The 12579-nt window shown below is 40.4% G+C and overlaps 1 protein-coding gene across 2 annotated transcripts in view; it reads left to right on the forward strand.

The window, feature by feature from the left end:
- GLIS3 (GLIS family zinc finger 3) overlaps positions 1-11763 on the forward strand; it is a 484272-nt gene extending 472509 nt beyond the window's left edge. For both annotated transcript variants that reach the window (XM_011937348.1, XM_011937349.1), the window contains 2 exons: positions 6409-6591; positions 7491-11763. In XM_011937348.1, the coding sequence (XP_011792738.1) occupies positions 6409-6591; positions 7491-7627 (320 nt within the window). In that variant the 3' untranslated portion in view covers positions 7628-11763. The remainder of the gene's footprint in view (positions 1-6408; positions 6592-7490) is intronic.
- Positions 11764-12579: the final 816 nt, after the last annotated feature.

Raw genomic sequence — 12579 nt, forward strand, 5'->3', positions numbered from 1 at the left:
ACTATATCCCCAACACTTGAATAAGTGCTTGGTAAATAGTTGTCAAGTAAATGAATACGTAGAAATTGAAATGCTTATGTTATTAGAAGAACAGAAAAAGAAAAAAGTAAAAGTAACAGTTATAGAGTGTGAACTGTGTGTCAGGCACATGCCCAGCACTTTACATTGGATGGTCTCTGTTAATCCTCTGTAGTCTTTGTGGTTACCTTGCAAGTAGATACTGTTAACACCCTCATTTTGCAAAATTACAATGATTGCAGCAAAGGCAAGCACACACATTAGTCACTGTTTCTTCTGAAAAGTCAAAGGAATAGATGACTCCTGAGATGTGGGTAGTGGCTGAAAAACTATAGCACTTGGCCTGGATCCCTGAATTGATACAGTCTGCATCACATGGAGTTAAAGGGTTTTCCCATCTGACATATCAAGGGGTCTTGGAACCCCCAGCATTGTTTCCAAGGAGTCTCTTGGATACTGCCAAGCCCGATTAGGTCACATTCTGGTGGGGGAAGTTCTGGGGAACCTTCCTGATGTTTTTGAGGGGTTCCTGTTGTCGTATGTGGACCTTTTGGACCTATGAGTTGTCATCATGGTCCAGGCTGAGCCTACAGCAGGGAAGGGGCCGTCTCGATTCTGAGTGTTATCCATGTAGCACTTTTCCTAGTGCCCACAGTTTGGTGGTGGTTCCCCAGCCTCACTGTAAAGGAAAACAAGCATTTTGTTTTGCAAGGCCATCTGCTGCATAGACAAACCTACTAAGTACACAGATCATGACTTCTCCCCTTGATGAGGTGTACGCTGATGGTATTAATCACCATCCATGTTCCTCAACAGTTGGGTAGAGCCTTCTGTGTTGATACTCCACCATCAGATGGTAGGAAAAATGGAGACCACAAGGGCACATCGCCACCCTGGTGCGCATGGAGAGCTAGGCCTGCAATCTGAAGTGAAGAAAGTGGGTGACACATTTCTTTCTCCTCCTGCTGCTTCCAGAAGGGAACACAGTACCTCTAGGAGGGTTGGAGTGCCCTCGCAGTTTAGCCTAAAACATTCCTCAGCTTCTTGAAGGGTTGAGAGTTGAGGGACCATTCTTTACTTATTAATGTATTTATATTCTGGTTCCTTCCACAAAGATTGAAGTGGCAAATTTGCAAGGAAGAGATAGATGTATTAAAAAATCTAATATACTTTCTATCTTGAAGGCCAGGAGCCTAAGATTATTTATGTTGCTTTATTTAAACTTGGGGTGAGTCATGCATTTTTCTTTCAAGAATTTAATCAGAATTACTCTTGAAACAAAGTTGGCTAGACCTGGGAATTCAGATTGCCCTAGAGCTGTGCTTTCAGTTACAGTAGCCATGAGTGGCTATTTAAATTTGAATTAATTAAAATTCAATAAAATTTAAGTGAGTTCTTCAGTCACACTAGCCACATTTCAAGTGGCTGAAATGTGATGTGATAACCACATGTAGCTACTGCCTTGGACAGCACAGATAAAGAGCATTTTCATCATCATGGAAAGTTCTCTTGGACAGCATGGCCCTAGAGGGTATCCTTCTATTATCATATTTAGTCATGTAATCCCTTTCTCCTCTAACTTCCCCACTCCCTTTCTACTTTGAGAAGGAAATCCAAAGCTTCATGGGGCTGCTTTATCATCATTAGCAAAAGGGACCGTGAACTCTTTAACCTATCATCACAGAGACACTAGTTACTCCGTGACTAAAATAAAAAGAAAAAGCCTTCTAATGAATGCATGTGAAGAAATTCATGCATGATATTAGAGGCAAAAACAGAAGATAAATATATAAAACATTTCAGTTTTGTGTGTATATTCTGAATCGTGGAAATAAAAAATAATTTTTGCCTTCTTTGTTTATACTAGTCTACATGTTCTAGTTTATAATTAGCCTCAAATATTCTTATAATTAAAAAAAAGTTTGTTTTCAGAAGGGGAAAAGAAAACTTCCCAAAACTGAGAGGAGGAAGAATGATTCTCCTTGACCTTTGGAAACTGCAGTTTAGGTAGAATACATTTATCTGCAAGTTCCTCCCCTCCTCCATTCTTGAAGGCAAAATAACTTTTAAAGTAGAGGGGTGATTCTGTAATTAAATGTATAATAACAACTAACATTTATTGCCAACTTAAATTTATGTATATGTTCTTATGCTATTACAAATTCATGTGTTCTCACTCCAGCTATATTATCAGTCCTCAAATACAAGGATGTTGTCTTATATTTCTTTGGTTTCGGCAATAGCACCCTAACCAGCACTTGATAGCCACTTTTGACTGACGGACAGATTGGCTGACCTTGCCACCACTCTCAGGTTTTATGCCCACAAAATGTGTTAACATCTTGCCTCATTTTGCTTTGGGTCCGAGAAGCAGTGTTCTTTCCAAATTTGCTACATGAAATCCAGCCGCTGGAATACAGGAGCCATTCATCAGAGAACGAGTTAGGCCTTCTCTGGGTTTGTGTGTGTGGTAAGACCCTAATGGAATTTTTTAAAAAAATTGTTAGTTTTGTGAAAATAGCACTGGGAAGAGAATATGTGAAAACTCTTTGAGTGACCGCAACCATCCACACCAGTGTATTTGGCATCTCTAGTAACTGGCTACTTGGAGGGAGAGATTTAATAAAGAGGATTTTCTTTTCTTGAGTTGGCTGTTAGAGTGATAAAACATGCTTGTGGGGCCATTCTGGTTTTGACAGTTTCCTGTGTCAGCCAAGACACCCACAGGCAGGAATTAGAGTCTACTCTGCTCTCCTCACTCAGATCCAGACTAGGAGATGAAGCCCAGAATGTTGGATTTGATACTTAACTTTCCCAGGTGTATTTTGCCACATCACAAACCTTTTATACTCATATATATCACAACACTTGAATATAGACTGAAGCATGTGACACTTCTGTTTCCTCTTAGAAACAGGAGAGAAGATAGGAAAGGGAGAATAAATTGGTTTTCACGAAAGGTCAGTGAAAGTCTCTATCATTGTCCCTGAATGATTAATGTCCCTATTTGTGAAGTTGTGGGAGTTTAGTGAAAAAATGTCTTCTTTTCTTGGAAGGGTGATATTATACTGAGGAGGGCTATCAGGAAATTTATGGGTGACAAATATGAGGAGAGCTTGCATAAGGGTATAGATAGCAAATATTGTCTCTTTTGCTCAGGAGACATTACATTCTAGTAGACCAGCCATGGTGGTTTATGATAACGTTTTCCTCCTCATGGGTATGCCATATTTGCCTGTACCTGGCCTCCAGGTACCAAAGTCAAGATCAGTCCAAGGAACTACTGAAACCATACATCTCCACATTCCAGGTTCCCTCAAACCACTCAGACATGTTGCTATTTGGAGCCCCCAATAGGGTGAATGAAGAAATTAGTCTGTGTGTCAATTAGCACAGGACTGAGGAGCCATGAGCAAGAAGAGGTATACAGCTTAGGTCTTAAAAGGCCAAAACTGTTCAAGTTTCCCCCTGGAAACAGGGGGTGTGCCACATACCTGCTGCTTTGTCCTTTCTTACATTGGTTATTGTTAAATAACTTCCTTGTTATTTTTGGAAATTTTATTTCCCTCAATGAACTTTTATTTTTAAGAACTACATTGTCATTATAAAATAATTTTATTTTTTACTTAGCAAACATATATACTATGTAATTTATATTATTATATATTACATAAATGCTAATTATAAAATTATATTGCATAATATGTAAATATTAACTCATTTAATCTTTATAACTCAGTATGATGTAATTACTATCATTAACCTCATTTTACAAATTGGAAAACTGAGGCACCGAGAAGCTAAGTAATTTGCCAAGACTACACAGTTGGCAAGTAGTTGAGCTAGGATTTGAACCCCAGGATCCAGAGTACTTGCTCTTCACTATTGCTAAAATTCAGAAAAAATATAAAGGCCAAAAAAAAAAATACCCAGAGACAACCATAGATATGGTAACTTGCCATCTTTATTCTGTAACATAGGCATCCATACAGCTGATCCTAGGCTTCATATTCAATTTTGTATCTTGCTTTTTGAAACATGAACCTTATAATGGTCTTTCCGTGTTGTTAAAAGCTTATTATAAATATTGTTTTAATAACTATTTAAAATTCCCATCACATAAATGTACCACTGTTTGCTTAGACATTCTCTTATGGTTGGCCATTTTGGCTCTTCAGTTTTCTATTTTGATCACTAGCACTGCAACCACTGTCCCTGTGCAGAATTTCTTAATGTTCTTCAGAATATATTTTCAGGATACTTTATCAGAAGTGAATTTCCTTAATCTAATAGCCTGAACACTTTTAGGGTTCTAAATACAGGTTGTCAAACTGTTTTCCAAAAGGCTTGTACACTCTTGCATTGTCAACAACACTACATAGAAATGCCTTCTTCATTGATACTTCAGCATTGAGAATGATTTTTAGAAATGTTTACCAATGTGATAGGTAGAATGTGACATTTTATCATTGTTTTGATTTGCATTTCTTTGTGGGCTTGAGAGTTTACAGTTTGCTCATATTGGATGATCAATTATATGAGTACTTATGAGTGGTCTGTTTGGGTCCTTTGCCTGCCTGTCTGTTGAAACCATGCCTTTGGGGATCAAAAGGAAAAGAGACAATAATTTTCCATTCTTTCTTCTTCTGGCCTGATGTGGAATTTCCTTAGGTATTTTCCTTGTCTATACTAACAACAAGCATTTAATCTTCTTCCAAACCTTATGTGGATTTTTCTGTTGATTCTATATAAAGTGCACTCTAGTCTGTTTATAAAGGATATTATCATTTTGTTTTCCACTATGAATGTGCCGTATCCATAAATCTGCATTTGATCTATCTTGGATCACAGACTCCTAGAGGGCCAGTATGTGTCTTTATGGACAGTTAAGCACACATTCTTTGGCAATATTCATAACAACCATAGAATAGGCCTCCCAGCGTCCCAGCAAGAGTGATCTGTGCAGTTACACAGTCTACATTGTGGATCCTAATGGGAAATGAGAAGGGTTGAGAGCATAGTATGTTGGATGTATCAGTTCACCCTGGTTTTACTTAAAGAGAGCTAAGAAGAAACTCAGATAGCACCTCCCCTCTCTTTTGATAGGTGATTCATTTCTTTAATAAAGGATGAAGCCTTCCAGTCTCAAGAAGAAGCAGTTCTAGTAGAGGAAGGCACACAGGATTAAGGGTCCAAAGTCCATGGGTTTGTTCTGCGTTCTCCATTATTTAGTGTTTGTGGAAAAAATCCCAGGGTACTTTCTCTATTAATCCCTTTTTTTCCATCAAAACCAGAATAGTGATATCAATAATAACTGACGTTTATAAAGTACTTTAAAACGTTACAGATGGACTTCCTTATCCAATGACTCACTTAATCTTCACAATAGCCTGCTGAAGTAGACAGTGACATTCACATTTTACAGTTGAGGAGACAGACACAATGAAATGTAGAGAGTTAACAGCAGAGCCACAATTCTCCCTCCAATAAAGTATGGAACTAAGATTTCATTATTATATTTTCAAAAGCATATTACGCTCCAAGAAAATAATCTGTTGACTTAAATGTATTATGAGGCAAGGAGAAAGAAGAAAAAAGTAAGCTAGCCATCATGAAAGGAGTGGAGGATCATAGAAAAGAACCACATAGGACCCCAAGGAAAACTACATTGAATGGAAAAAAACTGAAAGGAACAGATGAAATAAAATTATCAAAAGGTTGATGATTATTTTCAAATATTACTCTTTTCTCATATTTTTCCTTTTTTGGAGTTTTATTTGTATTTCATTTTTATTTTCTAACATTTTCATAACAGTTTTTCCATTTACTGCAAAGATCAACAATAGTAATAGTTAAGTACATCCAACTACGGAATACTGTCTACCTAGCCAGGATAATAAGATCTAAATGTGCATGTATTTCTTTATTGGAAAGACAGATAGATGGATGCATTTTTAAGTGGGTCTTTTTAAGAGCATTCTGCAAGATTTTAACCAGTGTGTAAACAGAAGAAAATATAGGATAAACGAAGTTAAAGAAGATGCATTTAAATGCCGGTGGGACAATCTGGGGTAGGAACCTCCCCTGAAGGTCAGGCCTTCAGTGTCCAGGACTCTTCAGAGAGTCTAGGGAAGGTAAGAAGGCTTCCCACTTCAGATACTAAAGCACATAATAAAAATGTTACAAACTAACAAGCTTGGAAATCCCTCTAAGGTAGAAGAGCTTCAGCCCAACAGTGCATCCCAAATGTTTGCTTGGAAGATTTTACAGGTGGCCTTAAGAGTTAAAGGCATTTGTCATATGAAGCCAGGCTGAGTGAGGTTCTAGCTGGGTTGGAATGATCTGTGGAACTTGTGCCCAAAGGAGCTCAATGCCATGCTTGTGTTTCAGGATTTTATGGGCAGCTGCAGACGTTCTGCCCCCCACATTATCCCGATTCCCAGAGAACTGTGCCGCCTGTCAGCTCCTGCAGTGTGGTGCCTTCCTTTGAGGACTGCCTGGTCCCTACATCCATGGGCCAGGGCGGTTTTGATGTTTTCCACAGAGCCTTCTCGACTCACTCGGGCATTACAGGTGTGTTGGTTGTCTGTGACTTAGAAAATCCTGTCAACTGACAGGAGAGACCAGGTGGGCTGCCTGTGACTGACCTGGGCTGGACTTGACCAAGCACGTGACCGCATCAAATCCTGTTGAATGACCCCTGAAATGTCTCTTATCTTCATCTTCCTCTTCAGCCCTCCTTCAGCCCCTCTTCTTCCACCGCCCTGGTGCAGGAGCCATCATGTCTCTCCCAGACTATGGCCATAACCTTCCAGTAAGTCTCCCTGACCTGATTCCTTATCTTTACCGTTCTTCCTTCCATACTACTATGAACATTGCCTCCCCAAAATGAAGGATAAAATATGCCTCTTTTCTGCTCAAATATATTAAATAGTTTCCAATTGCCTAGAGAATAAATTCGATTCTCCAGCATGGCATTCAAAGCCCCCATGAGTTAGGCCTGATCTAGCTCTCCACACCTGCCCACACACATTTTTCCCTACATACTCTTCACCTGAGCTTTGCCAGCACCCTTGACCCCACATGCCTCTCCCTCTCTGTCTTTGCTGTTTGTTTCTTCCTTCTGGAATGTTCTTTCCATATTTCTTCATCTGTGAGAATTCCATTCTCTTTATGACTCAACTTTAACACCACCTCTTTTTTGAGGCCACCCCCAGCCTTCCCTGGAACACTTTTCTTTTACTTCTTCTCAGCCTGTCTTTTGTGCGGTCATATTTTAGCCAGCTGCCTGCAAATCTGCCTCCTCCCTCACTAAGGTCGTGGAAAACAGAGACTCACTGTAGGGCCCAGGGTGGCGTGGTTGCCTCCTTAGCTCCCAGTCCTCATTTGCTGAGCTGCATTACTGGAATGCACTTCCAGTGGGTGTGGCATGGGGCAGGAGTTGCTGACTTACTGTGTTCTTTCTCTTCCAGTGTATGATTTACCTTCGAGTTCCTCGAGCCTTTTTGGGGAGTCTCTCCGCAGTGGGGCTGAAGACGCCACCTTCTTGCAGATCAGTGCTGTGGACCGCTGTCCCAGCCAGCTCTCCTCTGTCTACACCGAAGGCTAAAAGCTCTCTTGGCCACTCCTGCACACCCAGGACCTGGATGTTGCTTGCCACCTTTTGTTTCCATACTCTCACAGACTGCATGAGGAAGGATGTCAGCCCAATCAGCGGGACCTGCAGAGTTACTGATGTTCTTTCAGAAGGCAGGACTGAATGGCAGAGTTAGCTTTGCAGGAATCATTGCAGTTGCTCCTTTTTCTCTCTGGGTTTCCTGGACTAGGTGACCAGCAGGACTGTCTTTTCAAAGGGAATTTAGAGCCTCACTCTACTGGATACCTGTTACTTCCTGGCTGTCAACACTTAAAGGACACCAATGAAATGATGTGCATGTGAAAATGTAGTATGGGGATGACCCTGTCTGAAAACTCCAAACAGGGAAAAAGACCTCAATTACCAGAGGCATAGTGACCTGCCTCACCTAATCCTCGCCCTCACTGCTCCTGATGCAAAGCCAGGCACAACAAGGGAAATCCATGTCCAAAGCATAGTGTGGTCTCAACTCTTAGAAACTCCCTGGGTTTCCCTTTTCTCTTAGCCGCATGCTAACCAGTTGCTTCTCGGTGTTTCTTCAATAGCAAAGTAAGGTTTTATACGCCAGCAGCCTATCTTTGTTTTTGCATTTTAAAGAGTTGTTATTTATACGTACTTTAAAATGAAAAAAAAATATGTAAATGTCTGTTCTTTGGATGGAAATCATTATTATTGTAATCACCCCAGCTATAGACATTTTGCACTGCTGTGGTTCCGCCTGGCCCCACCTCTAGCATGTTAGTTTTGCAGTTAGCAAAGGCTACCTGAGGGAAATGGAGTGGGCACCTCCCGCACCAACAGTCCTGTAGATGGAACCTTCCTGGGTTGACTGTTTAGTGACTCCACCTCAAAGACTTTGTTCAAAGAAAAACACTGTTTGACTGGTTTACCCATTGCCTCCACTCTGGTGCTGTGCCCAGAGAAGTGCCAGATGTGAGAACCGGGACAGAGTGAGTCGTCTGCCGGTTTCCCTTGGAAAACCAAACCTAGTGATGCTTGACTTCCAGTGCACAGATTTTACTAACGTTTTTCAGGATATCCACTCATCTGTCTGTCTCTTCCCCATACTTCTCTCCACCCTCCTTTTGCATCCCTCTTACCCTCTTCCTGACTGTCATTCAGGTACCCCCCCGACAGCCACCATTGTCTGATCATCTTGGGAAGGAAGAAGTGACAGTTCTAGAAAAGTCTACAGAAAGAAGCAATTCTTTTTCTGAGTTCCAGGTTTGAAGGCCTGGAATTTTCCCAGAGCATTTGATCGAAAATATCAAGCCTAAATAGGAAGTCATTTTTTTTTTTTTTTTCTGTGACACTCTTGGAGATCCCAAGTCCTAGGGCATCAGCTATAAAAATTGGCCAGTCCCAAAGATACAGTAAGTTCTAACATTCTGGTACAATCATATTTCAAGTATTTTTTCTCACTTTTTAAAAATGTTTTTCTGAACAAAAGTGAAACAATGCCATTTGTCAAACTGAGATCATTACAATCTTCAACAAGACAGCTAAAACAGCTTGATGTTAGATGGGATTCTGTGACAGTTCTTATACTGACAGGTCCTTCCAGTCTCCCTCCACAGTCCCACAATCGGAAGTATTCTCCCTGATTCCAGAGTTCATTCCAGCATGTAGTAGAATGAGGTGAATGAGGAACCAAGTATGGGTTTCGTTTTCACAGTGCACTTGGTCAATCTAGTTTCTCTGAGTAGTGGACTATATTCTAAGAAAAGCTTTCATGTAGACGTCAAAGTCTGCAAAAGAGGTGAGTTAGCCACTTTGCAAAAACCTGCTCTGCTTTACAAAAGATGCACATCAGGCTTCCTTTACAAGTGAACTCCAAGGCTGCTTGTAAAGTACCACCCTTCTTGCAGCTTTGTGGGTCGTGTCACTTGGCCTAAGCAAGTGGCCTAACGTATGCATGCTCACAGCTGGTAGCATCCCTCGTGCGTCCTTTGTCATACTCTGGAAAGAAAGAAAAACTCTGCTATCTTCAGAGAGACTGTCTATTCATACTTAAATAGGGAAGCCTTTACAAGGAACTCAAAATACATTTCATTTCATTTGTACAATGAGAAAAAAGATGAAAAGGCAAGGTTGTTATTGCAATTGACATTGTCAGCCCTGCCTTTTGGCTTTATGTAATTTAAAGTAGAAAGGGGGAAGGAGGACAAAACAGAATCTGAACTTTAGAAACCATGGACACCACCTCCCCCTTTAAGAGGAACTGCTTGTGAACCAGGCTCTAGTCTTCCTGTGGCCTCTCACAGTAACCCTGCCCCTTTCTTACCTCGCGGGGGCTAGCGGGACTCTATAGAGGGCCTAAGCAGTAGAGACACCTGCAGCCCTCCTTCCTCAGCAGGAAATCATTGTGGAGCCCCTGAGGGACATTTTCGTCTCAGAGAGAGCATGCAGGGAGCAGGACCCAGTGCAGCCCTGCTTCCTGCACCGTGGGTCTTTCCTGATAGCTGCAGGCTTGAGATTGCGGCCTCAGGATAGGACACGTTCAGACGCCTTCCAGGCTACACACTGTGCTTAGAGTCTAGAGTCTTTCCTGACCTTAAAATTTGTCCCTTGCTTACTTTCACACTGCAGAAGATTTATATATACTTTCATCAGTATTTTTGCAGTAGTACAAGTGGAAGCTTCGAAAACATCATTCCCTTTCATGTCCTGGTTTTTTAAGTCTTGATATGCAACCATTTTCGTAAACATCCAAACAGAGATTGTCATTCCCCTTAAAAACAGAAACAAAACAAAAAACTAATGCTTGTGAAAACACACAGCACAAAGACATTTATCCTATTGCATTGAAAAATATCAGTCTGCCTAGAGATATTTCACTGGCTGCATTGTCTTAATTCCCTAATGAAACTGCATCAAAGTGTCAGTTATAATTTAGCCTCTGATCAGCTATTAAATATTATTTAAATATTTACTGGTCCTGTGGGGTATCTCCCATTACCCACGTCTCCCTCAAATTACATAAGCGATAATAAAGTAGAAAAAAAAAGGTCTTTATTAGATCACAGCAGAGTTACCACTGATAACAGAGTGTTGGCTTTGTTCAGTTGTTTCTAAATTACCAGCCATCAAGCACAGTAGCACCCTAAAACCAATTTTGAGCAAGGATAAATTCAACTCCCTCATCCGAGAACCCTGACTTTCCTGTTGCCTTGAAGTATTGGGAATAGTGACTATATGTTCAGTTTAATTATTTGGTATTTTATTTGACTCTCTTGGCCATGTCATTTTATAGAAGCATTTTTAAATAGCACTTTTTGTTAGTAGTATGGAATTTCTGCGGTAACTTTTTTTTTTTTTTTGTGCAACAGATGAAGCAAAAAAAAAAAAAGCACTCATTGGAGAAATAGTGAGTGTAAAAAAGAAGAAATTTATTTTGTACAGACAGCAAAGTATCCTGTGTAATGTTGCTGACATAAAGCACTTTGGGGGAAAAAAGTGGAAATCTGTTTTCCATAAATCACACAGACTCTTGTACATAGTTATATACACTCACGTAGAGAAATGAACTGCATATATCATACTGGATATGGGGCCGATTTTACTCTAGAGGCACATCTGGTGCTTATTGTCATAAATCTTTTAAAGAATTAGGTACACTTTTTGCTATTAATATGTATAGTTTTGTGATTTGTCACAGTTATGTTTCATATAATCATAAGTTATTTTGTCTTGTTCATGAAGTCCTTTTTTTATGTCAAAAGTAAAATGAAGGGATTGTGCACTTGGTACAGAATAAAACTGGAAATAGAGGAGACGCCCTCCTGCCTAAAATCCTCCTTCAGCCTGTCGCTTTAAAACACAATGGCAACCATCATTGTTTGTTTGTTTGTTTGTTTGATTATTTTGTTTTGTTTTACCATCAGCCTCCTACATACTGGGAATGGTAATTAAAATTAAAGGCAGATGATGGGGGAGGGAATGTTCAAGTCCAGCTTTAAAATGCCGCATTGCTTTGGGCCAGAGCTGCAGCCTGGATTTAATTATAGATATGAGGACGAAATGGCAGTAAAAATGAATGTCTCCCTGAATCCTTTACATGTTGGGAGTGTCCATAAATAAAACATGAAGTTTTATTTCATCAGATTTAATTAAAGCTTTTATACATGTTTTATTGGTTATTCTATTAATTCGCTTCACAAACTGGATAAATGTGTGCTAGGATTTGGGGTTTATTTGTGCCTTTTCAAAGTAGCGCTACATCATGCTTCAGAAATGCCTCTAGTGCTTGGTACTCCCAGTGCTGGGGTTTCAGCAAACTGACATTTGGAGGAGGGGGTCTTTTCAGCCCTGTTTTCCCAAAACCGTTCAGAGAAAGACACAAGCATCAGCTTCCCATGATCTGATACCCTGATCATATAATCTGTTCCCTGGAGAAAGGGGCAGGTACCATTTCCTTGGTTTCCTCATCCTGTCCACTGTGCATGCTTTATAATATCACCTGCCCCATTGACTGTGATGAGCTTTCTTTCTCAGCTCCCATCTGTGGGGGGATGGTGTCAGAATTTTCTCACACCTGGTTTACCTGCTAGCCAAGCATGTGAATCCAGAAGAGATCACATTTCAAGGACCAATCTTAGAAAGGTGACTGTTTCCTTGCTACTTTTTTTTTAAGACTTGAGAATTATTTTAAGAGAAGATACAAAGTGGAAGGGACGAAGGTCCCATGAACCTTATCTGGTCCCTGGAGGTCAGAGAGCAGGCACCATTAGGTCCAGGGTTGTGGAGGTAGAAATAGTGCTGATAACATACAAAGAGCTCCTCAGCTTCCTAAAAGGAGGTGGCTGGTGGGAATGTGATTTTGTTCAGCCTCTTCCCAAGAAAAATTTGGCATTAAGTGGTAGAGTTGAAAGTCTGTGTAGCCTACAGCCCAGCAATTCCACTACTTTTGAAAGACTCTTAAATCA

Source organism: Colobus angolensis, unplaced genomic scaffold, assembly GCF_000951035.1.
Source record: "Colobus angolensis palliatus isolate OR3802 unplaced genomic scaffold, Cang.pa_1.0 Scaffold162, whole genome shotgun sequence".
NCBI classification, from domain to species: domain Eukaryota; kingdom Metazoa; phylum Chordata; class Mammalia; order Primates; family Cercopithecidae; genus Colobus; species Colobus angolensis.